We start from the raw sequence: 27236 nt of genomic DNA on the forward strand, positions 1-27236 counted from the left end.
CTTCCATTTTCTAATAATTGCTCCCACAGTTGATTTCTTCACACCAAGCTGCTTACCTATTGCAGATTCAGTCTTCCCAGCCTGGTGCAGATCTACAATTTTGTTTCTGGTGTCCTTTGACAGCTCTTTGGTCTTGGCCATAGTGGAGTTTGGAGTGTGACTGTTTGAGGTTGTGGACAGGTGTCTTTTATACTGATAACGAGTTCAAACAGTTGCCATTAATACAGGTAACGAGTGGAGGACAGAGGAGCCTCTTAAAGAAGAAGTTACAGGTCTGTGAGAGCCAGAAATCTTGCTTGTTCGTAGGTGACCAAATACTTATTTTACCGAGGAATTTACCAATTAATTCATTAAAAATCCTACAATGTGATTTCCTGGATTCTTTCCCCCCATTCTGTCTCTCATAGTTGAAGTGTCCCTATGATGAAAATTACAGGCATCTCTCATCTTTTTAAGTGGGAGAACTTGCACAATTGGTGGCTGACTAAATACTTTTTTTCCCCACTGTACATACATACATACATAATTATAAAATAAGTAATAGTATCAAAAGCCATTAAAAAAAGATCAAAAAATTGTCACAAAAGCCACTTGGTCTCTAACTGCTGATTGCACGTAAACGGTACTTTAAGGTACCATCAAGTGTAACAATGTATTTAAAGGATTTATTTTCATAATTAATGAAACACCACCAGCGACACAGATTTTGTTAAGTTAATAGATCTTTATGTGATTTTTTTTATCTCATGCATTCTCATTCAAAAGGCATGAAGATAGAAAAGGAGACTGAAAATGGGCCATGAATATAAATATACAAAGAGAGGCTAAATCTTTACAGTCAGTAACATTACAAGATGGCTTAAGCTATCCAAATGGACATGGGGCACAGCACTTTGGATTACAAAATAAACTTCCACCAAAAGCCACATTGGACACAGGCTACATGGTAGTTTACACTTCACTTCATGCAACTGTGTCTTACCTTCATCCACAAACAATAGAAAGGTTTGTGTATGTGCACTATCTTCCCTCCCCCTTTGGCAACGCTAAATATACAAAACTCAGCCCCAGTGTTTCCCAGAACTTGTATGCGTCATTTCTCCCGTGGTAACTGCAAATACGGAACCCCCAAAATACAGACAGTGTAACTCATGTATATACAGTCAGTCGTCACTGTTAAATACAAGACACGTACCATGCTGCAGATCAAAGAACTCGGACGGGTCCATTAAAAAGAGAAGCACAGTAGTACAGTCAAGTACGAGATGACAGAATAGGCCACATCGGTCGGAACTGACTTCAAGTATCCGATTACATTTCAAACCCCGTCTAAAACCAACAGCTTTAAGAATCCACATTCACAAACATCACAGGTGATTTATAATTGGCACAAACTCTTGATTAAGTATTTACTGAATGTGCAAATGATCATTACTAAGCTCACGGAAGTCAAGATGCTAGTGCAATAACATAGAAATAGTTCAAAACAACATTGGTTTCAGCATAACAAAATAAATAAGGAGATAGACAACTAAGAAAATATGGTTTGAGAGGAAAACATCCAACACTCAGCAGACACAATGAGCCACAATCTTCAATGTTGAACATTAAAGGCACATATGCAAAGACACGAACGCACACTATGACCAGCTAAAATACGCACATGCTCAGGCACAGACGTTTAGTATGGGATCTGGTTTTGGTAATACTGGATCATGTCGTAGGTTTTACTCCTGCAAGACGAAAGCAATTGGACAAATGTGAACAATGCTTTCAGGAAATCAATATTAAGAAGAATAGAAGAAGAAGATGTAAACTGTTGAGGCTTTGTACCGACCTGTTGCTGAGGAAGCAGTTCTGGATGACTTTGATGATGAAGGAAGCCGCGTCTTTCTCACTCAAACCGGGGTTGAATCGCTGCCTAGACGTGGGCAGAGAGAGTCTGAGCAACAGCAGCGGATAACACTCAAACGGCTTACTCACATTCACACGCATCTGACTCACTTGAGCAATTTGATGGTCTGTCCCCTGAAGCAGGGGAGGCCGGTGTCCAGCATGAGCGTAACTAAGGACACCACTCCGTCCATGTAGGGCCTGATTCACCGGAGAAACTCACCTTAATGTTACAGTCTTTATAGCGCAGTGAAGAATTTAGCTTTAGCACGTCTGTGTACTCACCTGACGGCCAGGTATCCCCTCACACACATCTCCATGAACCACTTGAAGGGTGTCGCCTCCATCTTGCCGCCCATGATCATCACCATCTCGTCGGTTAGCTTGATGTCGGGCTCCCAGCCGAGGTTCCCACCGGGAGAGCTTTCAAAAATGAACCCGAAGTCTGGGAACAAAGCGACGCAGGGACAAACTCGAAAGCTTAGGATTCTGTTTTTGAACGCTCAGACAGAAAAAAAATCCTGCTTGATTTGATGTGTTACTCCTGACTGAACGCACCGCGCGTAAAGATGCAGCAAGGCTTGTTATTCTGACATAACCTGCACTTTGTCTAGCATTTCTATATCTGACTGAGATCTGTCTGTCTTACTGACTGACAGAGTGAAGGGTGAGAGGCGACTCACACTTTGACACTCTCCTCTCTTTTCGTGCGTGTGTGTGTCTCAAGATAAGTAATCTACGACAGTGACAAAGTTATCTAGAAAACGTATCAAGAGGCTTGTTGGAAGATAGGATAAACATGTGTTTATCTGTGGGGCTTGGACAATATTAAGTCCGATCTTTCAATCCTTCGTATCGGCGGTTCGATCCCCGGCTCTGCTCGTCCATGTGGATGTGTCCTTGGACACTTCAACCCAAACTGCTCCCATAGGCTGTGACTAGGTATGACTGATTAGTTAGAGTCATGATGGGCAGGTGGCACCTTGCATGGAAGCCCCTGCCATCAGTGTGTGAATGGGTGAATGATGACATGTAGTGTTAAAGCGCTTTGAGTGGTCGGAAGACTAGAAAGGAGCTCTATAAGTACAGTCCATTTAATTCACATCAGAACCACACGACGCTCGCAATACGCACCGATGTGGATGAGGTGGCCCTGGCTGTCCAGCATGATGTTGCCGTTGTGTCTGTCTTTTATCTGTAGCAGGAAGAGCAGCAAGCTGTAAGCCGCCATGCTGCGGATGAAGTTGTACCGCGCCTGAGAAGAATATCAGTTAAACCTGTTTAGTAAATACAATTTGCGAGCACTTGAGAAATATGGTAGATTTTACTGGTGTAAATAAATTACCTTCTGGAACGCTAGCGTGGACTCATCTCCATACTGGTTCCTGAAATAGTCGTACATGCCGAAGTCTGTCTGTCGGCCCAGCTGGTCCCGGGACTTGCAGTCTGGGATGCACTCGATCACTCCGCACTGTGTGGTGGAACATCAGAAACAGGAAGCGTAAGAACTTAGCGTTTATTCGGTAGTTCCCGTCAGGAAGCAACACAGAGGAAACATGGGAAAGGTTTGACATGAACTCACTCCAGGGGCCGTGGCCACCACCCTGTAAGGGAACACGTAGAGATCCAGGCCCACCAGCTGGAAGATGTTCTTAAACAGGCTGATGATCTGAAGAGCCAGCATGTCCTGTGAACACAAAGGATGAAATGGTGAAGAAAGGGAAGTCGAGCAAAAACAATCAAGTCGCGTCAACAGTGTATCATGAAATAGATGGTAGATAGCGTTGTAGTAAGTAAGAGGAGAGGAGACCTGTCTGCAGTCGTCTCCCACTTTAAAGATGGCCGCCTGCCAGCAGATTCTCTTTGCCTCCTCTTCACTCTTCGCCTCATCTCCAGAATCTGAGCAACACTTCAGACCTGAAATCATGACACAGTGTTTATCTCTGCGCAAATATGAGAAATACAGCATCGACTTTAGGTTCATCTAAGTACCTTCTTTCTCCAGCTCACTGACTCCACACCTCCTGACTTTGAACTTGGCCAGGTAGGGAGCTTTGGCAGCACTAAATACAGACACAAAGTGCTTTAGATAGAAGTACAGAGACACGGTCACATTGCTTTTTGAAGTGTTTTGAGCATTATGGAAGATGGTTTTGAGGCCCACCTCTGCATGGGGGTCCCAGACTTGTAGTCTATATCCAAGACTATGGCCTCTGGGTTACTGGGAAGATAACAGCCAGGCTGGACTTTGATCTGTGACATGGCTTCCAGGCAGGCCCTCTTTCTCTCCTCCCCTTTGGGAAACGGTCTGATGAAGACAAACAAAAAAACAACCTGAACACACAAGAGTTTCCACACCTCTACGACTGCCCTGACTGAAAAACAGCATGCATGGGTATCTCACTGAACGACTTGACACCACAGGTGACAGTCGGGCTCTGCTGTTATTCACAGAGGGGAGTCACTGGGGTGCAGAGTAACAGAGAGTGGAAGCCAGGGGACGGTAGAAGTTTCTCCCCCCGGATAGTTGCAATTAGTGCTGTAATGAGGGCCGAGGGGGATTCGTCTTCCTCTAGTGGGCCGACAACACACTGTGAGGGCCGGCGATAATGGGGCCCTGTCGGAACACTTCCAGACCGGAGCATAATCAGAGAGACAGTGCAGCAACCAATAGCTAAATAAATGAACAACAAAGGGATTTAGAGATTAGACAACAGGTGGTACAAGGCGGGGAAAGGAACAAAACATCGTGGCTCGGGGGAACACTTCATAAACACCTTGAACATCACCTAGAGGCTTCCGTCTAATAGAAAAGTTAAACTTCAGTGCAACTTTGAGGCCTTTGGCAAAGACCAGTGTCTTAGATCCATGAAAGTTTCTCTTTTCTTTCAATGCCCCACTTTAGATCACGAGTGTCTTACAATGTAGCATTACAGTGAAGGAGCCGTTTCTAGGACAACAAATTGGTCCGGTAGGTGTTCCCATGTGCTTTGGGTGATTTACAATATCGGTGTTGCTGGACGGAGGCGCACAAATGTTTCTTTAAACTGCCACGTTACGCTACTTAAAACACAACGTTATTGTAATGGTTTGTATAAATAGCAATAAACATTCCATCAAAGAAGCTGGAGTTGGACACTAACGAGTGGTGCTGCCGCGAGCACGTCAGTTATTACTCTGTCTATGCAGCACCTCAGTGGCTTCAAGTTTAGACTTAGCTGCTACAATAAGGATGAAACTAAAACACATGATGATGATGATGAGAATGTTGAGATAAGCAAAGCAGAAGAAATAAATCAAGGTTATGTCTTATGGTAAATGGATTGTAGGGCTGTGCAGGACTTGTTGCAGCCTTTTAACTAAAAGGACATTTACTTGCAGAAGACACAGCCCTTAATTTGTGGAATGGTTTTAAAAGCAGTCCCCCCCAAACAGTGCCGGGTCTCACCTGCGCTATTAAAACTGACCATTAGAATACATTTAAGTAAATGTTAACTGTGATGGAGCCAAATTTCAGATCTCTCAAAACTGAAACCTGTGGGATATCAATCAAAAATGTTACGCTGACTTAAGGAAAAGTGCAGCAGTAATGTAAAGAATATGTTACTGTCATTAACGGCTCACAGTGTTGTTACTGGAGTCCAATTTAAAAAGACAGAAAGAAAACTACAGCGTGTTCATACTTGATAAGGGCCGACACATTGATGATCTTGTTGAAGAAGTCAAACTCTCTCTGGTAGAAGCCTTGAGCCGGACCGGACAGAGAGCCGGTGATCTCCTCCACCATCTGCTCCAGCAGCTCACCTATGTCGGCTGCAGGGAGAGACGGGATGGTAGCTGTTTGACATTTCTGTGTTCACGTTTTGTGGTGTGGGGTTTGCACGTGTATGAGTGACTGTCTCACGGTCTTTCTGGTTTGCTTCCTCGTCCAGGTATATGTTTGTCTTCATGTTCCAGATGAACTGGTGAGCCAGAAGCTGAGACTTCTGAGCGGCCCAGATGATGTACTCCCTCACATAACCCATCTACGCCGAGGTGCAGCAGGAAAGACAGAAACGGACGGTTGTGAGGATTTAATAATCTGCAGAGATGTGCGGCTCATGAGATGTGATATTTACCTTGTCGTAACGAAGCGCTTGGACAATTTGAGGAATGTAAAACAAAATGGCATCCTAGAAAAAGGTGTGGGGGGGGGGGGGGGGGGGAACAATTAGAATGTAGCAACACCACAGTGTACAAATACTCAGTTACAAGTAAAAGTCATGCATTCCTAATTTTACGTAGAAGTATCAGCATCTAAATGTACTTAAAGTACCAAAAATAAAAGTACTTTTCAGAATAATAAACATTATATTGTTGGATTATAACTTTAATGTTACAGCTGGTGAAGGTGGAGCTAATTTATATCACTTTGTATACTGCTGGGTAGCTTAATCTATAATAATACATCATACTTTACTAGTTAATTGTATTTACAATTTTGAACAAGTAACTAAGATTATCAAATAAATGTAGGAGTAAAAAGTACATTTCCCTCAGTAGAAGTATGAAGTAGCAGAAAATACTCAAGTAAATACCTCAAAATAGTACTTGAATAAATGTACTTTCCACCACTGCCATTATAGCCATAAGATGTGAATTATAGACCCCTGAACTGAAACTTTTAGCAAAAGCAGTTCTGATGGTGTTTCCTAGTTTATGCTACTTGAGAAAGTCCTGGTACTTCCTTCGCACAGGGAACACAAACAAATCCAGGAATGGCAACAGCCAGCTGTGCGTGTGTGTCTGTGCGTGTGTGCGTGCGTGCGTGCGTGTGTGTATGAACGTACAGGGGGAAAGGAGCGGAGTACTTTGACCCCGTACTGGGCTGTGAGGGGGTGAGGAGGGTACATGGAGGAGAAGTAGGACAGTCCGGTTGGGGGATCTGCTGGGGCCCAGCACAGGATATGACTCAGCTCTGGAGAGTCGGCATCAATTGTGTGCCACGTCACCAGGAACTGAAGAAAAACACACAAAAAAGAGAAAAAAAAACAAAAGTGAATTGAGAAATGTGTCAAAAATGATTCCAGTTGAAGCCAACAAGTAGATCGATACTTGGACCGGTTCCACTATCATGCGCAGCACGCATCACTGGATCCATATTCCCGCATCAAACATGACAGCAATCTGATGCAAGGTCACGACCCCAAGACTGACGGTGTGCTAAATAGCCTCCAGAGGAAACTGTGTTTATTCGTTACTTCAGTGACTGGAATAAACAAGTACGTGATGTCAAGGAGGATCATCCGCTGAAATCATGACGGCCTTTGGGGAAGACCGTGCTCTGCCTCCCCAGCCTCTTCCTCAGACGGGGTGCGAGGCTCATTAGGAGTTCAGTCAGCCAGAACTAAATGAAGAGGACTAGAGGAAGCTGCGGGGAAGGAGATCACTATCAACACACAATATTTCTCAAGTGGGACGCTTACTTGAAAGCAAAAGACTGAGCAGCAAAAATTAACTTTTTCCGTCTTAACTTTTGCTGAAACTTAACAGAATGGATTTGAGGCAACTAACAAATAACTTAGAAAGTCACGTGAGAAAATGTAAAATCCCCAATGTGAAAAAAAGAGTCAACAGTATTGTTATCTTCCTGCCTATTAAGAAGAAAGTTCATGACTGAATTTACAGACTGAATGGCTCAATATATTGTGTAATCAAATGCAAAATGAGGTCCAGAAAGGGTTCAGATCTTTATCTTACACAGACAAGTAAAAAAAGGAAGATTGAGAAAGCGTCCGATAAGTGCAGATGAGGAACTTTTCATGGTATAGTGACTCACACCATGTAGCCATGGAATATCAGATACACGTCGGAAGCTCTTCTGTCTATTCTCATAAAGTCTGCTGTATCACACGTGCAAGAGTAGAATTTGGCCACGAAATATGTCGGCTTCATTGCGCCAAAAGAACGGCACACAAAACCGCCGTCCCGTTGGTTTGCAGTGGCCGGCAGGACGACCTCACCTTGACTGCTTCTGGAACATCGCACACAGCAGCCGGATCCATTCGCACCAGACGGGTCACCTCAGAGACGATCGCCTCTGTGTTTTTAAATCTGTAAAACAACAAAGAAAACGGTATCGGTACATGTTCAACTGTTCAGATAAAGTGAACAATCATGTGTTCCTAACTATGCCATGTTCTATCTATATATAGTCATATACATATTCTTCATTTTGAGTCATTTGTTGGTGCATATATTATGCATATTAAAAAAGGTACAATGAGTAGGATATTCCTTTATAAAAAATATACAGAAATAATTATTCTAAATCATAATTAATGAACTAATAGAAGTGTGTGGCGAGAGTGAATCTGGGGGTTGGCTTTCACCTCCGCTAGGCCGTGGAGGAGGGGCCAACTTTGAAACCCCAACCGACAAATCCTACTCGCTGTAGAGTAAAGGGGTAATATAGTGAAATAAGCTGGTCTGTTTTGGATATTTTCATTCAGCTAAAGAAATTGTAGCTGTTCACATGCAGTAATGGTGTGAGACGATGTCACAAGTGTGACTCTGAATTCTCCTTTGTTTTGTTGTAGTTCATCATTCAAGTACTTTGAAGGCAACAATGTGCAGACATTTGTATATTTCGGCTTTTAATATCTTAAGTTACTGGCTTGTTTAGAGACTTATTATTGAAGTTTTTCAAATTTGTGACGACAAAATCTAGTACACTTGCGGTTCAACACTGATGAAACTTGAGGATGCAATGCATTTTGCTTCTGCGAGTACCTGGCAGGCAGCTGCAGGGCGAGGTAAGGCGCTATGCTCCAGGCCAGGTTGATGTTGTCCTTCCACTGTTTCTCCGTCAGACTGATGTATTTGGACCTCCAGTTAGCAATGCTGGCCTCCACCGTCTGCTCCGTGGCGATAGCGAGCTCTTGGGTGGATAACGGGTTGTACCATATCGTCAGCCGCTCAATCTCGCTGGCCTGAAGAGACACATTATCATAATAGCCCAATGAGGTGACATTCACAGAACTATGTGTAGAAATGTAATCATTTGATGGACATTCTCTCCCTTTATATATTTGTGAATAATTTAAAGTGGTTGAGAAAATGTAAATACCAGCAAAGCCAGTAAAAGAGTCCGACGTTTCATGTAGTACTTGTGCAGCTGAATGCCTCTGTTGCTTTTTTTAGACAGTCCTGAAACATCGTGACAGAGGAAATATTAGATTACTGAAGACCTATTTCATCTGTGCATGAGAAGCAGAAGGAGGTTTAGTTTCACTGTGACCATCTTTTACAGCACAACTTATTAAAGCTTGCATCCTGTGTGTGTGTGTGTGTGTGTGTGTATGTGTTTTACCTGATTTCTTGGATATGGTGGACATCCCGGAGGACAGAGGGTAGGTGTTGATCCAACCCTGAGCCACCTGCTGCCTCTGGCCCACAGCTGCATCCAGACTGTTCCTGCTATCCGTCCCTGCCATGACGGAAAGGCTATTCACAGACATGTCTTGGGGATCTACACAGAATCAAAATCAAATCTACTTATAAAGTGTGAATTCTGGGTTATGACTAAAAGATTACGCCCTGGTTCTCTCAGTGTCGTACCTGGTGGAACCAGCTGGTTGGCTGCCAGATACTTCTTGTCAGACTGCAGGCTGGCATAGAACTTGATCATTATGCTGATGTCTTCTCTCAGCCGCTTATCTGTCTGAGTGGGAAATTTAGGAGCGACACTGCACAAAGAGAGATGGCAGTTATTGGACAGAACCACACAAAAATACAAGACTGAAAAACACAGATTTGATTGATTTTTTTTTTTTTTTTAACCTGAAGTAGTCAAAAGCGGTGGAATAGATCTTCTCTCGAAGAACATTTCTGATGGTTGCATTTGTCACAACGTCGGCATGCAGCAGAGTCAGACCCAGAGTCAGCAGTCTGAAATAAAGCCAAGTGATGACACAATAGTCTTATCAAGTTCAGGATACAGCATCTATCTTCTCGCAGCCGACTATTACAGCATTTAAGAATAAACTAATCTGCAGTCGCAACAATGACACGTGGTACCTCAATCTTGGTCCGATGGCACCAACATGTCGGTTCATGCTGCTTTTGGGTCCTCCGACGCTCAGGGACAGAGATCTCTGCAAAATGGCGGTGAAAATCTCCACCTGGTCAGCGCTGCTGTACTTGGCTATCTCAAACCTCTGCACCAGAAACTGGAGGTAGAACAGAAAGAAGGAATAAAGTAGTGATTTGTTGTATAATCAGCTTAACTCCATTTTATAAAAAAATACAAAGCCTGTCACTGACCTCTATCCAGAGGAAGTGGGGGACGACGTCAGGTGCGCAGGGGGCAGGCTGACTCTCCTCTGACACAGCCATAGGGCCCGCCTCCACCTTAGCCTCCGAAAACAAGCCCATCTTCAGCTCCACTGTCATCTGCCAGGCTCCTGCCATCTCACGCATGAACTAGGCAGATGGAAGAAGAGAAGATCTATTCTACAACACATCTCAAACCGCCATCCAAAAATAATTTTTATGAGGCGCGATAAATACACGTACTGGCACTTCCACCCCGTTGTGTGCAGCCAGGAGCCATTCCCAGCAGGCGATAGCGCTTTCCATGCCATGTTCCGTAAACATCTTCAGAGGAGACCAGCACAGGTGGTGCAGGAGCTGAGGATTGCAGTCTGAGAGACAGAATATATAGAAACTTACCAGAACTGAATTGTAAGAAAGAAACAACAACTGGCACTATTGTTGAAAGACTTCTTCAAAATGAAACGAGGCTCACTTTTGGTAGTTATAAGCAGGGCGGCCATCTTGAACATGGCCTGGGTGAAGGCCTCTGGGTCTTTTTTGTCCAGAGCGCTGGTCATCTGAAGGATCATCAGCTTGCTAAGATCTGAATGGCTGTGAGTCGCCTCCGAGAACTGCATCATACCAGCCACCTAGACAGCACATAAGCAGGTGTGAATCATACTGTGTGACAGGAAGTCTAGGAAAGTCACATCGTCTGAATATTTACAATATCAAGACTTCACCTCTCCTGTGTAGCGGTTGCGCAGGTTGAGCGATGCCATGAAGTTGGAGTAGTCCTTCTTCACGCATGCTGGTCTCTCTGTCAGCTGGGTGGTCTAATGAAAGCACACAGTTTAGGGGCCATTTAGGGGCCACACGGTCCCGAAGCTAAGAAAGTAGATACGTAGCTGAGCTGAAACACGTCTGGCTATACTGAAGGTGTCATGCCTGAGCCCTGTCTCTCTGTATTTAGAGTTCAGACCAACCTGAGGGAAAGCAGCCTATGGTTGGCCACATGGTTGGGGGGGGGGGGGGGGAGACAGCACCAGCATAACCCAGTTAGCCAAATGGACAACCAGCCAACCAACCCACCCGTCCATTGCAGGTAAGTAACCAGGCAACCAGCAAATCCGCAAACCAGCCAAGCAACCAGGCAGGTAGTTCGGTGCAGTTTAATAAAGACAAAATACAACAAATGAAGCAAATGAAAAAACAGATGTAGCAGAATTCGAGCCAGAGAACTCAAAGGCAATGCGTAGCAAGCAAAACGATGTCACACGAACCAGTAAGCATGCACACATGGACATACAATGGTGTAAATAACTAGACAACTAGATATAGAATATAATAAAATACGTGTGCACAAAGGATACAAGATAATTCTGCTCAGTGTTAACAACACTGCAAAGTCTCTGACAAAACAAGTAGATGGCACATTTGTTACATGGAAAAGCCATGTTGGACGAATGTTAATAAGCTTCAAATCAACAAGCCTGTAAGGCAAGATTTTCTTTCAAAGTGTTCAGTAGGTTCTATAAAATCCCTGCATCCTTCTTGATGCCTCAGGATGGGACATTTCTCACTTCCTGAGTGTGCAGCTTTAAATATGCCGAAATGTGACAGGCAGCTCAGATTAAGACCTCACCATTAATTTAGATGTGTAATTTTGTCTAAATTCAGCCCGTCCTCTATCTTGTAACATGCAGGGATGCCCACATGTAGTGTGTGTGTGTGTGTGTGTGTGTGTGCGTGTGTGTGTGTGTGTGTGTGAGAGACTCACGCCGAGTGTAGTACTCTGTCTGTTGTAGCCGGCGAAGTGCAGTATGCTCTCTGTGGCCATGGCCAGGCCAGTGTGCTGGGACAGTCCTGACACCCAGTTCTGATGCTTGTTCAAGTATTCCTGTACAAGACACAACATACCGGAACGGACAGAAAGAGAGGAAAGGGGGAAAAGAGAACCAGTAATGGAACAACTATGACAAATATCCTCTAAAATCAAAATAGAAAATTGTTAACCTTAAAAAAAAACTAATTTAAGTAATTCAGGATAATAAGTTACTATTTCTACAAGTATTGGAGCCGAAGTGTTGCTTAAACTTTACAGACACAACCAAAGTCAGCTGTGAAGTTCAGACTTTTAGTATCTCATGGTACTTCCAGTATAGTCAATTTTGTTTTGTTTGTTCAATTGAGTTGTGTTGACCCCCTCTTATAGCTCTGTTGATCTTTCTGGTCTCCACTCTGAGGACACAAAGGTAAAGGTGCTGACCTGTAGGTGGGACTTTGTGACTGAAGGGGCCCATTTCATTGCCTCTTTCAGGATCTCCCCACAGCGAGCGGCAAAGTCCTTCACTATGCTCTAGAAGGAGGAAAAGAAACCAGGATATGATTATTAATAAATAAAGGACTGTGAGACAAACAATTTTAATAATACATATCCCTACACAATGTGTACATGTGTTGTTATGAGAGTCTTTCTCAAAGATTTCTATGGCTGCAAATTGAATGTAAGGGGCTTAGTTAGTTAGTACACGTTTGTTTGTACACAGGATAATGTAGCTGATGAACCAACTAAACCAATCTCAAACGACTGCCACTACTGTCTTTAAACCAGTACTGCGCTGCCCTCTAGTGGTCTTCAGTGTCAACAACAGTCTAAACTCACCTCTCGGGCCTCGTACGTGTCGGGAACAGTGATCCTGTAGGGGGTGTCTGGAATGTCGTAATATGGCGGATCCTTGTGGATGTCCTGAGTAAACAGAGAAGACATTTGTTGCAACTGAAGCTGATAGTTGCATCTATGTCAACACTTCCTAAACACTTCAAGCTAAAATAATTCAAACTCTGCTTTAGTTCCACCCCAGAACACCTTATTTGAACTATGAATGTTGACTCAGAGCTGCACCAGCGTAGAACAGTTCACACTGACAATGTTCAGAGATACTCACAGCACTTAGTGACAGAGAGAGCGTCTGCAAGATGTCCAGCATGGTCTTCAACACCCGGCCGCTCCAAAGCAGATGCGGGAATCTGGTAGAAGTAAAACAGATGAGAAATAGGATTCAAACTGTATATAACATGATGGGAAAATAAATAAATGCACTCACGTCTCAGCCAAACCAGAAAGGTACTTGTCCGCCACTCTGCGGATCCTCTTGTGGGTGTGGTTAAAGTTGACCAATAAGAATTGGGCATGTCGCTCCAATTCCTCCTCGTGCTCTTTGGTCTTTGGCTAAAAGCATTAGAAATAAGCTCTGATTGTTATTCAGTGATACGGAAGAATCAAACATACTGTCAACAGGCCCTCCAAGCCTTTTGGTAATTGTTCGGCATCACCCTAAATTTGAACCATGCTCCCTACCTTCTCAGCCATCATCTGGAGGAAGACGTCAAACACCTTATCCCCGACACAAATGATGCACTGCATCATGCCTTCGAAGACAAACATTTAAAAAAAGAAAAGGTGAACCTGAGAGAATGCCTTACACAGCATGCAGAATAGGATGAGCAGATGTGAACGAGTGCAAAGCCCTCACCAGATTTGTCTTTCTGGATGGCTTTGTCTTCTAAGTATCGAAACATGACCTGGAACCTGTCGGGATCGTTGGACCGCAGCATCCTGAAAAGAGCAGGAGGATGAAGATATCACAAAGTTTCATTCTCTCATGTCTCTGAAATATATAATTCTAAAATGGCTCAAATTTCCTGACTTAAGACTGTCTGAAAATAATCTTAGCATCTGTGACAAGGTAAAATATCGTGAACATTTTCATCACCGAACAAAGTGACACATGATGAAGATGTTTATAGTTAATGCTGTGTGCACAAGCAAACGCTCTCTTATGCAAGTTTAGTGCGGTGTACAAATGGAGTGAAGATGTCTCTGTTCAAAGCACATTGTACACTACTCTACACTGCCCACGTGTGGTCAAACTACAGAAAAGCAAGCTTCTAGTGACTTCAAGTAGCTTATAATGACAATATGAGAATATTACTTAAGAGACCTTTATGGAGTAGTACCAATGAAATGTGTCTGTGGCTACCAATACCAGCTGTAGAGACATTGGTATAGTTGTCTCTTTGTAGGACACTTATTTATTGTCTATTATCATTATCTATTGTGCTTTTGTATGTCATTTATTGTCTTTTATCTGGACCCTGAGTGTATAATAAAGTGCTGATTGATTGACAATATACAAAACAATGTGAACTGGACACATTGGTGTAGAGGAGCTGACCTCATGTATTCTAGTCTGTAGACTGAGAGCAGGTACGTGCACATGGCGAAGTCTAGCTTGTTGATGAGGGCAGATCCTTCAGGAGGGGGGTCGAGGAGATTGCTGATGGTTGCCCGCAGATCGCTCAACTCGGCCTGGGGGACAGAATTGGATGAATTAAAGATCGCTCGGACTGTCGTTGCTGTTCAACGGCCATTTTGAACTACCGTACTTTACTGGAAGAAGAAGAAAAGCACTGTTACCGGCGTGACTGTATCATTTTTCAGGGCAGAGTTGTACTGCAGTTCGGAGCGAAGAGGTTCTCCACTGGGAAAGGTGAGAAGAGGAGACGTGGTGGCAATCTCACACACACCTTCATACCACTCCTCTGGCCAAAGCCCTGAAAGAACACATGTATCCAGAACAGCAGGGATGTTGGTGTGTTGGTATGCTAATATCTCGGATTTGATTTCATTAGTAAGAGCTGTGAAATAACACCCCTCAGTATGTTTTTAGGTTCTATTTGGGTTGATACTGATGATTAAAGAAGCCAAACATCTGTGTTTATCGTATTTAATGAACCATTTCATCACACAATTCAAATATTTCCCCATCTGGTGTGAAATAAATCTCAAGAATTGCTTAAAGCCTTCAGTCATTCTGGCTGATAAGACCTCTGCTCAGGTTGTTAGAGGGCCGGAGCTTTGATGAGAGTTTATTAGGTCACAAATTTTCATCTGCCAACAAGAATGATAAAGGTTTATTCAGCCCTAACAGGTTCAACGGGGCTAAATCAGGAAAATGTCACTCAACCGCTCCCAATCATTTTATGTCATGTATGTATATGCGATAAGAGTGCAGCAGTGCAGAATTTGTAGCATGCTGAAATGAGTCGCTCACCTGATCCTTCCACAGCAAAGCCCATGACCACAGAGTACAACCAGAAGTCCCTGAACAGCTTCTGGAGGCGGGGCTTGGGCTCCTTGATTGGCGGAAGCCGTCTGGTCAACTGTAAATTAGAAAAATGAACACAGGAAAATCGTGAAAAATGTGGAGCGATTAATGTTGCATTACTCAGATTATCACACTCTGAAGTTGTAAAATGGGAATTCCATCAAATACAATTACATGTTTTTCAATAGGCTATATACTGAATACAATAAAGATAAAGAAATAATATTAATAAACAACTGCAGAATATCTCCTGCCTAACTACTAGCCCTTCAATATCTATCTAATCAATTATTCTAGGAGATTAGCTGAATTGTGAAGAGTTAAAGATTTTAGTCAGTCACAGCACTTTTTGGTCTGTTTGATCTGGTCTATTTGTTCAGGAGGAGCCGACATCAAAGTTCAGTTTTGTATTCAATTCTTTGCTCTTAGTCCCACAAACAGAAGCAACACAGCAAAGGTAAGACATTTCACAGAGTCAGGCTGCTATTAAGGGAATTTTACGTAAAACCTTTTGTATTTTTTTACTCAGTGACGGAGTGATTTTATTCCTACAGAATCACTAAACTGTAACGTCATGGAATCTTCGAAATGTTGATCAGATTATTAACACGGCCGTGCTAAATGTCCGTTCTCTCTGCCTCAGCCTTCAGCATGCGGCTCATCACCGTCATCTCTGTGGCCTGTCTGCTGGTCGGTCCATCCCTGGCTGGGATCAAAGAACTCAGCTCTCACTTCACTGACCCTGAACCGGAACCCCGAGGCTTTGAACTTGGGGGGGCGGTGGATATGGAGACCGTTACGAACGACCTGGTTTTTGACGGCTTTGAGGATGAAGATTATATTGATTTTGATAAGATCTTGGCTGCGGGCAGCGACGACTACACGTGAGTACCGACTGTTGATATTAGACCAAAAATAAAATTATTGAGGAAAAAAGTTGAGGTGTAAAGTAATAAGGTAAAAAACAAATGAGATTCTCTCTATTCATCTCTTGGAATGTTGGGAAGTTACTCGTAGTGCTTTTAGTCTTTTGGCACAAAATACAAAAACTAACCTAAAGCGATTCTACTTTTGAATGTCCGGATGATGAGTTTATGATGCGCTTCATCAGAGAAGGGGATGAGATCGACGAGATCGCCACACCGGCCCCAGACATCGACATCTTTGCCGAACCCTCCGACCCCAAGATCCGCCGCGCCAGACTCCTGCGGCTGTTCCACGGTCGGTCTCGCCTCCAGCGCCTCAACATCGTCAACGCCCATTTCGGCTTCAACCTCTATCGGAGTCTCCGCAACGACGTCAACCAGAGCGACAACATCCTGCTGGCGCCCGCTGGGATCTCGGTCGCCATGGGGATGATGTCTTTAGGGGCGGGACCTGGAACCCGGGATCAGATCTACGGAGCGCTGGGATTCGCCGACTTTGTCAACGCAAGCCATCACTACGACAACACCACAGTGCACAAGCTCTTCAGGAAGCTGACGCACAGGCTCTTCAGGAGGAACTTTGGTTACACGCTGCGCTCTGTGAACGACGTCTACGTGAAGAGGGACGTCACGGTGAACGACGCCTTCCGTGCGGAGACAAAGGCTTATTATTATGCCGAGCCGCAGTCGGTGGACTTCGGGGACCCTGCCTTCCTGAACAAGGCCAATCGTCGCATCCTAAAGCTGACCAAAGGGCTGATCAAGGAACCGCTCAAGAGCGTGGACCCAAATATGGTGCTGATGCTGCTCAACTACCTGTACTTCAAAGGTGAGAGAAAACATCAGCACACAGTGTCACATCTGTCCGCTTTGTTGATTTGAGTCACAAAGTAAACATATGACTCTTACATGTCTATATAAACAGGTACATGGGAACAGAAATTCCCCAAGGAAATGACTTACTATCGCAACTTCAGAGTTAACGAAAAGACAAACGTGCGCGTGCCAATGATGTCCAACAAGGGGAACTATCTGGCTGCTGCCGACCACGAACTAGAGTGTGACATCCTGCAGGTGGGTGGACGCTCAACGACTTGAAATTTCAACACGGTCCCTGAAGACAAACAGCATACCGGTCTATAAACAAGATGTTCTTATTTTCAGCTCCCTTACACGGGACACATCAGCATGCTCATTGCCTTGCCGAGGAAGATCACCGGCATGAGGACCTTGGAGCAGGAGATCTCTCCCACTGTTGTCAACAAGTGGCTCAAAAACATGACAAACAGGTAAGCAGCGTTCTCACAGGAAAGTAATGCAGAGCAGCGCACTTTAAATATTAATGTGCAATACATTTTTTAAGTTAATGGCTTGGGTGAAAAAGCTGGAAATGTTTAGACCTCTTGGAGATTTAATAGCTTTTTCTGTGCCTCCCTTCAGGACTCGAGAGGTGGTGTTACCTCGGTTTAAACTGGAGCAGAACTATGACTTGATTGCAAATCTGAAGGAGATGGGCCTCACTGACTTGTTCCAGGAGAGTGGAGATTTCTCTGGAATGACCTCCGAAAAGGTCTTCATGAACTGGGTGAGTAAAGACCAAATCAGTCATGAGGCAAACATCCAAAACAAAAAGGACACCTGCTCATCTGCAATCAATAACAGTACAGACTATTTCAAACTAATGGAAGCCCTCTCATCTCCTTCCCCAGCTGAAGCACCAGGGAACCATCACAGTGAACGAGGAGGGGACCGAGGCTGCTGCTCTGACCCAGGTGGGCTTCATGCCCCTCTCCTCTCAGATCCACTTCACTGTGGACCGCCCCTTCCTCTTCCTGATCTACGAGCACCGCACAGACTGCCTTGTGTTCATGGGCCGGGTGGTCAATCCTTCACAGAACTAAACTCGACCAAAAAAAGCCTTTTAAGCAGCTAATATATTCCCTACAAATTCAATATTTGGTTTGAAACATTACCGTTTGAAATACCTGGGGTGTTGTTTTGTTAACAATAAATTACTTCTGTTCTGTACACTATGTACAATAAAACATGAAGTAATGAGTCTTTATATGTATGTAGTCTCTTAATTTTCATTTAAACTTCCCCTTCATGTTCCTCAAAGTGTTGCGAGTCTGCGGGAGAGACTCTACAAATGTTTGCTATCTGTCTGTTAATGTTTTATTTTGTGCAATGAGGAAAGTGCATAAATGTGCTCAAAAACAAGGACATTATGTAACGGTCATTACCTGAATGTCGTACTGTAATAATTCCAAAAAGACAATAAAAACATAAATAATACCCGAGAGGGGAAAATAAAATATATAAAACTACTAGGCAAGGATTTAACGGAAAGAAAACGTGTTTTTTCGTATCTTATTTTTAATTGTAATTATATAAATACAAAACTATATATACATAGAAATGTATGTATATGTTCTGAAACAGTCAATCCAGATGCCTCTATATGACCTACATAAGTAAACGAGACCATCAACAAGCAATCTGGCAGTAAAAATGAGGTGTTTTCTGAAGGGACTCTGGTGCTTCGGACACACGACCGCTTTGGTCCACGGTGAACTGCCAAAATCAACACAAAATGAGGCGTTTCCTGTGGTGGCTTTAATATTAATAACCACAATTTAACAGCATGAATTAAAATTCAGCAGTGAACTTGTGACACAGACGTTTGTTCTGCAGCTGTAAACAGGGTAAATATTTGTCGACAGAGTTAAATGCTAACTAACCTCTACAATCATCTGAAGCACTCAAATACTGTAGATCGTTGTATTTCAACACAAATTCTTGTCAAAATGAATGTTCATAGTCCTCAAAGCTCTTCGTACAGACATCACATACTCACCACAGCAATCACTGGAATGAGGACTCCAAGATTTCCAGCGCTACTTGATGCCTACGGGGAGAAAAAGAGCCAATTCACCAACTTTGCTGCTGTTCATGTTCTTGTAGTGTTTAGATGCATTTAAGCTTTTACCTTCAGCGCTGGTCCTTTGTCTGAGGCCCTCTCACTGGCTCTCTTTCCTTCCAGGCCCAGCTGGACAAACAGCTCTAAAAGGTTCACCATCAGTTCATCCACGAGTTGCTCCCCCTGGAGGTTGGCTGCAATGTTGGCCAGAGCATTTATCACTGCCAGAGAGCAGTGCCTTGGGGGGGGAGACGGCATAGATGGAGGGATCAGTTAAACACCAACAAGACGTATTTATCGTCTCAATTATTTATCAAATATGACAAAACACGATGACACTCAAATCAGGAGACTACAGCTGACTACTTAGTCGCAGTGAGCAACAATTGTTAACGCTCAGAGAGCAGATGCTGACCTGTAGCCCTGGTCTCTGTAGTCTTTGGTAGCCGAGTAGACCACTGAGCTGGCCTTCACACTGATCTGCTGGAACAGGTTCCACCCCTCCTGGTAGATGTATTGCTACAAGACAAACAGACAGGAATAAGACTACGAAGCCACCAATAGGTTACAAATGCCCTGTTAGCTAATCTTCTCTTACTACTTATAACAAAACCTGTTAAAGGTCTTTCTTGGGGGGACTTTTTCTTATCCGATGTCAGAGTCCAAGAACAGTGGATGCCGTATGTTGTACAGGTTGTAAAGCCCTCGAGGCAAAATTGGGATTTGTGAAATTGGGCTGCACAAATAAAATTCTATTAAAATTGAATTTAACATTTACAATTTCCCTTAAATTCAAAAACCTCATGATTACAGAGGAAGGCATTTGGTAAGTAATCTGTATCCGCTGTTTAAGGTCAGATCCTTTTCCAGTCCTAATTGTAGTCTGTCACACTCTGGGTACGCTGGCTGTCTAAAACACCCCGTTACACACAAAGGGGGAGTCAATTAGAATACTGGAACCTATTCTCAATGCACACTGTAATGAGCAAGCAGCCAGCAGGTTTCCGGAAATAAATTACAGTGTGTCAGCCCCACCGGGTTAAGAAAAAAGGGTTTGCATTGCTTCTATTGAAGCAACTGTCTAACATAACACCGTTACTATATCAACGGTTCACCCATTTGAATGATCTCCCGGTGGTTATGTACCGGCCTAATAACCCTTTTCAACCATAATTGCGTCAAATAATGGAGGCAATGTTACCACGTGCATCTTTGAACTCACGTTTCCCGTAATGACCATGCAGCCAAGCTGGTCGATGATGAGCACATCCAGCTGGGATGGAGGCTGGCAGAACTTCTGCTGAAGGATTTGTAGGATGTGCTCCATGACTTTGGGAGTGTCTCTCAGGGCCACTGCAATGTGGCCCAGTGCTCGGATGGTGTGGTCGAGGATCAAATGGGCGTCCCTGGCGGAGAGGCAACTTGTATTTTTAAAGTAGCTGTTCGACAGTATCATGGATTTGAAAATATCAATGAAGCCCCCCCCCCCCCCCCACCAGAAATGTTGCTCACTTGTCATTCTCCTGTGAAATGTACAGCCGGTTGGACAGACTGGCCAGAAAGGCTGCCACTATGTCATTGTCCATGGTCAGACCAGCTATCAGACATCTGAGAAATACACACAGAGATGAAAGTTTAAAAAAAAAGCACATCAAAATCATATCTTCCAACTACAGCTGTGTCGGGTGTTTTGAGTCTGACCTGCATATGTTGTCAATGGAAATGTCTCGGAGCTGCTCGTACATGGACGGCTGATCTTTCCTGTTTGACAGCAGGTTGAAGGTGGACTGAGAGTGCTCATTGGTCACGTTTATCCTTATTTCTCCGGTGCCTTAAAAAAAAAAAAAAAATAAATAAAAAATAAAAAATAAAAAATAAAAAAAAAAGGACGACAGCGCAAAGACAGAAACACCGACGAAGAAGAGCAATTCAAAACAAGCGGTTTTAAATGTGTTACAATTTAAAACATCGGAGAAAATACTATCCTGCAGAGAGCAGAAAAGGGCAGATTGTGGTGCCAAATGTAAAGAGCATGTTATCTTTTAGAATACAACAAATTAGCAGCTAAAAAAAAAAGCAGTACATTGAGAACATTAGCCTGAACTGCATTTCTAATTGTCTGTATTTGCAGCAGCTCTGTCCAGATCAATAGTGGATGAGAGTCGAATGTGACAACTGTTATTGACTTATATTCGGCACTGTATCACCAGCTACAGCACTTTTGTCCCATTCACTTTTATCTCTGGTCATTTGTGCTACAGTTGAGATCAAAATACTTCCTGCTAGAGGTATCGTGGACACATTACAATTTTTTTTTGCTTTTGTTTCAATTGTGACATTTACATTGTTGATTGGTTAACTATTACATTCTAACTCCTATGAGTTTTAATCAGGAGGTACAGGCATTCCTCAGAAACTGCAGTAAATAATAAATTAATAAATAAATATCAATACCTGTGGTGTACTGGCAGTGATACTTATAGAGTTTTACAAGGACAGGGGAAGGAACCACCAGGAAGTCCTTGAGAGAGGTCGAGGCAGAGTGAGCGACGACTGGAAACTTCTCACACAGACGACCCAGGCCCTGAAACCGAGAGGGAGGCCGTCAGATACAACAACAGCCGAAAAAAATATCAGAAATTAAGGCCACGCAACACGGGTCTGGGTCAGCTCTGAAACCAGGCGATCACCGGGATACTCGCTTCCTTTCAATGAAGTCATTTTCGAGACAAAACCTCGTGATGTGGTGCCTTGTGTAACATTTCACTTCTCTTTGAGCAAATATCTTAGTGCCGTGTCTGCCGAGCAGCATTCTACCTGTAGGCAACAGATGAGCAGGGGCATGTGAGCGATGATGATTTTACTGGAGGTTTTGGACTGCAGCTTCTCTGACAGTTTGGTGCACAAATTCTCAGCTCCTGGAACAAAAGAGAAGTGATGCAATCAGAGCAAACAAACACATCCAGTATGTGATTACGACATCTGAACACGGTGTTCTGCTACAATCGATTACCTTGCTCATCTTTGACTGCCCACACCAAGAGGTCCACGCAGGCGGCGTTGGCTTGGCAACGGAGCTTGAGGGGGCTCTGCTCCACCGGCAACCCCCCCGTGTCATTAAGTACCCGCTGCAGCTCCGACTGGCTGCTGCTGAACTGCTCCAGCACAAAGTCGTGCACTTGCCGTACAAATGTTGGCTGCAAGGCTGAGAAACACGAAGAGAGTATTTGTCAAAGTAATAATAACAATCTTTATTTATAAAGCACTTTTCAAAACAAAGGTTACGAAGTGCTTTACAAGAGAGAAATGGCAGACAAACAAAGATGAAAAAACATTTTCAATACATTCAAATTTTAAAAACATCGAGCAAAGGAGCTACATGTTAGGAAAAATAAACACAAATTTAACAGTTTTGGATCAGAGAGCTCGGATGAAGAAGTCTATTTAATAGACCACCATACAACAATAAGCAGGGCTGTGTGTAATGCATAATGAATGAGCTATTCGTGATGCTTTACCTTTCATGTAGTACAGTGTGTCCCGCAGCATTTTGAACACGCACACATGGAGAGTGTCACTGAAGGTTTTGTAATAGAGGTTGATTCCAGGATTAGACTTAACAACAAACAGAAGAGACAATGACAGAGAATATTAATTAACAGATCATGGAACAAGCTTTTAATTGACCAACTATAACGTTTTGTACAGACAGTGGGTGCATAGTTACCTCTGTAACCTCTGTCATGGCGGCGTCCAGAGCTTGCAAAAACGAGTCGGAAACGAACTTCTTCACCTGCGAATCGACAACACGCACAACCACCGGTAAAGATGCAATACACGTTGATAGGATGGGACACGGCGGTTCTCGGTAAACAGGTAGTGGGCTACTCTACCATGGCCAGGAGCTGTCGTAGCAGATCGATGGGAACCTCCACCTCGTTTTCAGCTCCCATGAAGAGAGGAGACACCGAGGAGCTGGAGCTGACTGTTGAGAAATAGTAGTCGGGGTCTGCTGTGCTGCTGTCCGGGAGGTAGGGACCTAAAATAAAAAGGGACGACAAGAAACACTGAATGCAGAGTATGGGTTACCAAATGAAAACACCTTTACTGGATGTATGACATGGATTACTACAGCATGTGAGACAGGTCTGCAGTGTACCCCAAGTTAATGTTATTCATTCAGCATACGTGCAGATAAGCAATACGTAAGTACGTAGTTGTTCCATAATATAATGTGACGACTCAATGATGAGCCAGGACAGGGATGTCAAACTCATTTTCACTCTGGGCCACATCAGCAACATGGTTTCCCTCAAAGGGCCGGTTGTAACTGTAAGACTGTAACTACTCCCCAACATATTGTTAAATAACTGTCTCTGCATTTGATTATTGTTTATTCAAGTGTAAAAATAGTGTACATGCAGTTATATAAATCTCTGTGTTTGGTGTCAAAATGTCAACGTAAATTGTATTCCTTTATCACCGACACTGCCTCATAACACAGAAGACAGACAGGTTTTCCTCCTAGAAGCATTTCCCTCTGCATACATTTTTCTCTTCTTGGACATTTTGGGTTTATTTGTCGATCTTTTTCAACTCAATCACTTGTTGGAAAACCGCTTTACGAGCCGTTGCCTCTCCTATCCACCTGTTTTAATGTTTTTATTTTCAAGTCTAACTTTTACATTTTTTTTTTTTTTGCTGGCGGATTCGCGGGCCACATAAAATGATGTGGCGGGTCGGATTTGGCCCGCAGGCCTTGAGTTTGACATGTCTGAGCTAGGACGAGTTGACAGACATACATCTAATCGAAGCAGCTTGTGTTTCTTGTGTTTTACCTTCAAAGTAATGTTGTCCAGCGGCTGTAGGAGAGCACGGTGAGTGGCCCCCTGCATCTGAAAAGACCTATGAGACAGCACATTACAAAGCACTTCTTTAACCACCAACTAAACACAACCTAGTCATTGAAAATCTCTCTCTCTCTAATAGACATTTGTGTGAAATTGCCATAATTAGCATATGAATTATTGAGTGTTTTGTGACGTCACAGTGACCTTTGACCACCAAATTATAATCTGTTCAACCTTGAGTGCAAGTGAACGTCTGTGTCAAATTTGTCTGAGGGACAACCCGAAAATCATAACGCCGGCCGTAGGCATAATAAAATCACAAAGCATGTGAGAATATGATAACTCTACAGTCACCTCTGATAAGCACACTAAACGTGTGTTGAATCCAAACGGCTCCATCACACCATACGAACACACACACACACACACACACACACACACACACACACACAAACACCTGTGCAGAGGGGTCCCGGTTGGTCCCGGTGCGTCTGCGCAGACTGTCGCTCTGGCACACCGTGAGCAGCGCGGACGGCATGATGGAGCGAAAGTCGTTGAAGGACCTGCGCCGCACTCCCTCGGTTTCCTCTGCGACGCAGCGGGTGACCTGTGGCGAGTCTTTGGGGAAAAGCTTGGACAGCAGCGCTTCGTCTGTGTAACTGTAGCGGCCGAATGCTCGAGTCATGCCGAGCAGGCTGGGGACGATGTACCTGCACAAGTAGACTGAAGGCAAGAGAGCATCCATGAAGCTTTTTGTTTTGAAGGACTGATGTTACAGTGTGCAGTTTTTTGCCTTTGTGTGTGTGTGTGTGTGTGTGTGTGTGTGTGTATACTATACCTTTATCATGATTATCAGGTGTTTGGCACATGTCCTGCAGTGACTGCATGACCTCCATTAAAGTGTTCATGATCTGCAGGGAAAACAATAACTTAGCACTACGCTGCAATACAGCCTAACCTAAGAACTAGATGATGTCAACACGTTTAAAGCCGACCTCTTGTCGGGAGTCTGGGTCCCTCTGAGCCACATCTGACAAAAGAGTCACTAGACAGTAGCTGAAGTTTTCCGCAACCGGGAGAAATTCTGAAGAGCAGAAAATGACAAAGACCTACAGTTCAATCTTACTCATGTGTGCAGCAAGAAGTGGCATTTTATGGATCTCAATATATCTTAGTCTACAAATATTACTGGGAGCACCGTTACAGCGAGTAAATGGAGGCCATTGTAAAACAAAAGGCCCCACTGTAAGAGGATTGCTCTCACCCTTTCCTTTCTTTCCCGACCTCTCTTCGATCCATTGGACCCGTGGCAGCCCTCTCAACAGGCTCAGCAAGTAGGGAACAAGTGTGTCTTTGTGCTGCCAGAGGGAAGCAAATCATTACACACCAAAAGCTACCGCACTCGTTGGCACAGAGCAGCACTTTTGTTTACCTCACAAGCGCTGATAAATCGAAGATAAGGACTGTAAAAGGAAAATAAATAAATACAAGAAAATATATCCAACTTGAGTTCCGCAATGAAAAGTGAAGACACCATCTCTACATGGTCAGATGGAGGGGAAGCTTTCCACGCTGCGTCTTAGTGTGATGAGGTTAGAGGCTTTACATGATCAGCTGGGTGTCTAAGCGCCGGTTTAATCAGATTTTTAATCAGAAAAAGAATCTCTAAACTATGTAACTTGTGCAATGTTTGAATCAACCATATTATTATGGTTATTATGCATTACCTAAAAATCAAATGTTTGAAGCGATAGTGAAACCCACACACCGGCTCAGCGGTCTGACTTTTTTTTTTTTACTGAACACCACCCACCTGTAAGCCAGATTCCACCAGAAACACAGCCAACGCAATAACAGCATCTCTGCGACGCACGTCCAGGGTGAACACACCGCGGACTTCCACTGGACACATGCATTGTAGCTTCTGGACCTGAAAGAGCGCAAAGAGATCATGAAACCGTGGTCTCGGAATAAACTTGTGACAGAGATCAGGCACATTTGGATTAAATTGTCTTGTGCTGCAGTGTGACTGCATGTTCTATTACTGAGTTTACTGGAAATATCAGGAAACTGTACTACGTTTTGCACGTACATTACATTTATGCACACTGGTCTTGGGTTTCATGCGGTAAATACATATATTTTACATTATTTGTACATATTTGTTCTACCTCATCTGTCTATTTCCCTCCTGGGGTTCAATAAAGTTATCTGTATGTTACTATCAAGGTGGGAACCATAAGCTATTATGTTGCAGTCGCCTGTAAATGGTATCACGATAACAAGGATACATATTTGGCATAGGGCATGACGTCACTATGCCTCATTCCCAAAAAACATCTAAACTGGGCGTTGTATCAAACCCATGTGCTCCATCAAACAGCAAGTAGTCAGTGTATTGATGATTGCCTCCATATGTCCCCTCATATTTACTTTGATAGAATCAAATTCAAACTTTGCTCAACACATCTGTTTTTTTTAAATCTTGCTTTATTGGCCAGATAAACACGATCAATGTAACGTCAGACCTGACCGTCCCCGTAACAGTTTGCTATTAAATGGTCTATCATGCTAAAAGAAGGACGCACCGCGAGCCTTTCACAATCAACCTGTTTGACTGCAGTGCTGAACCGCACAAGCCGCAACGCCACTTTATTCGGCATTGCTTTTCTTCTTCTATTGCAGGAACAATAACAAAATAAAGTGGGTGTTGTCTACAGACGCACTCGGGTGTCAAATGTCAAATGTCAAATGTTAGCATGGCTGTCATTGATCAAAAATAAGCCATCGACTGTGCGCGGAAGTGGAGCGACACCCCGGACTACCCAGCTAATTAGCGTTAAAACAAATTCATCTTGAAGCTCGCTCCGTTTTCTCCTCACCTTTTCGACCGGCGCTGGACGGTGGGCAGCTAAAGAGCGGGCCAGCGACAGGACTGTGTTGAAGTAAAACCCTCTCGTACCGCCTCCCGACACAGACATGTTTCCCCCAACATCTGACGAGCGACACTCTGCGAAGATTCGGGAGTGGAAACGGACGAGCAACTGCAACTGGCGCTGGCGCTGGCGGAGCCGCAGTACGGCAACTCAGCACGGACAATCCTAACGATGGTCTGCAGGTTAATTAGCCGATTTGGATTTGACATACAGTCTATGGCGTTTAACCATAAAAAAATATTGTA

At 43.7% G+C, this 27236-nt stretch overlaps 2 protein-coding genes across 2 annotated transcripts; one reads left to right on the forward strand and one right to left on the reverse strand.

The window, feature by feature from the left end:
* Positions 1 to 704: 704 nt before the first annotated feature.
* Positions 705 to 27117, reverse strand: pi4kab (phosphatidylinositol 4-kinase, catalytic, alpha b). The gene is made up of 54 exons (XM_076098794.1): positions 26938 to 27117; positions 25869 to 25985; positions 25320 to 25413; positions 25051 to 25139; positions 24894 to 24966; positions 24513 to 24778; positions 24044 to 24110; positions 23099 to 23244; positions 22933 to 22998; positions 22724 to 22820; positions 22219 to 22410; positions 22023 to 22123; positions 21660 to 21789; positions 20907 to 21036; positions 20718 to 20813; positions 20428 to 20611; positions 19621 to 19724; positions 19275 to 19443; positions 19143 to 19193; positions 15306 to 15414; positions 14669 to 14805; positions 14427 to 14560; positions 13725 to 13807; positions 13550 to 13620; positions 13296 to 13420; positions 13137 to 13218; positions 12854 to 12937; positions 12458 to 12547; positions 11969 to 12088; positions 10932 to 11024; positions 10682 to 10838; positions 10450 to 10577; positions 10198 to 10356; positions 9952 to 10103; positions 9715 to 9822; positions 9493 to 9620; positions 9245 to 9403; positions 9002 to 9081; positions 8665 to 8864; positions 7896 to 7986; positions 6723 to 6890; positions 6012 to 6065; positions 5798 to 5918; positions 5577 to 5706; positions 4058 to 4201; positions 3886 to 3956; positions 3704 to 3810; positions 3476 to 3580; positions 3239 to 3364; positions 3028 to 3148; positions 2179 to 2338; positions 2005 to 2094; positions 1838 to 1921; positions 705 to 1733 (listed from the first exon to the last, which is right to left on the reverse strand). Exons 1-54 carry the CDS (start codon positions 27034 to 27036, stop codon positions 1682 to 1684), a joined length of 6294 nt encoding a protein of 2097 aa, XP_075954909.1. The 5' UTR covers positions 27037 to 27117; the 3' UTR covers positions 705 to 1681.
* serpind1 (serpin peptidase inhibitor, clade D (heparin cofactor), member 1) lies at positions 16011 to 18186 on the forward strand. Its single transcript, XM_076098795.1, has 6 exons — positions 16011 to 16243; positions 16471 to 17114; positions 17211 to 17359; positions 17450 to 17574; positions 17726 to 17870; positions 17995 to 18186. Exons 1-6 carry the CDS (start codon positions 16011 to 16013, stop codon positions 18184 to 18186), a joined length of 1488 nt encoding a protein of 495 aa, XP_075954910.1.
* Positions 27118 to 27236: the final 119 nt, after the last annotated feature.

Source organism: Anarhichas minor, unplaced genomic scaffold (assembly GCF_050575085.1).
Source record: "Anarhichas minor isolate MPS153535 unplaced genomic scaffold, ASM5057508v1 ptg000025l, whole genome shotgun sequence".
Classification (NCBI taxonomy): Eukaryota; Metazoa; Chordata; class Actinopteri; order Perciformes; family Anarhichadidae; genus Anarhichas; species Anarhichas minor.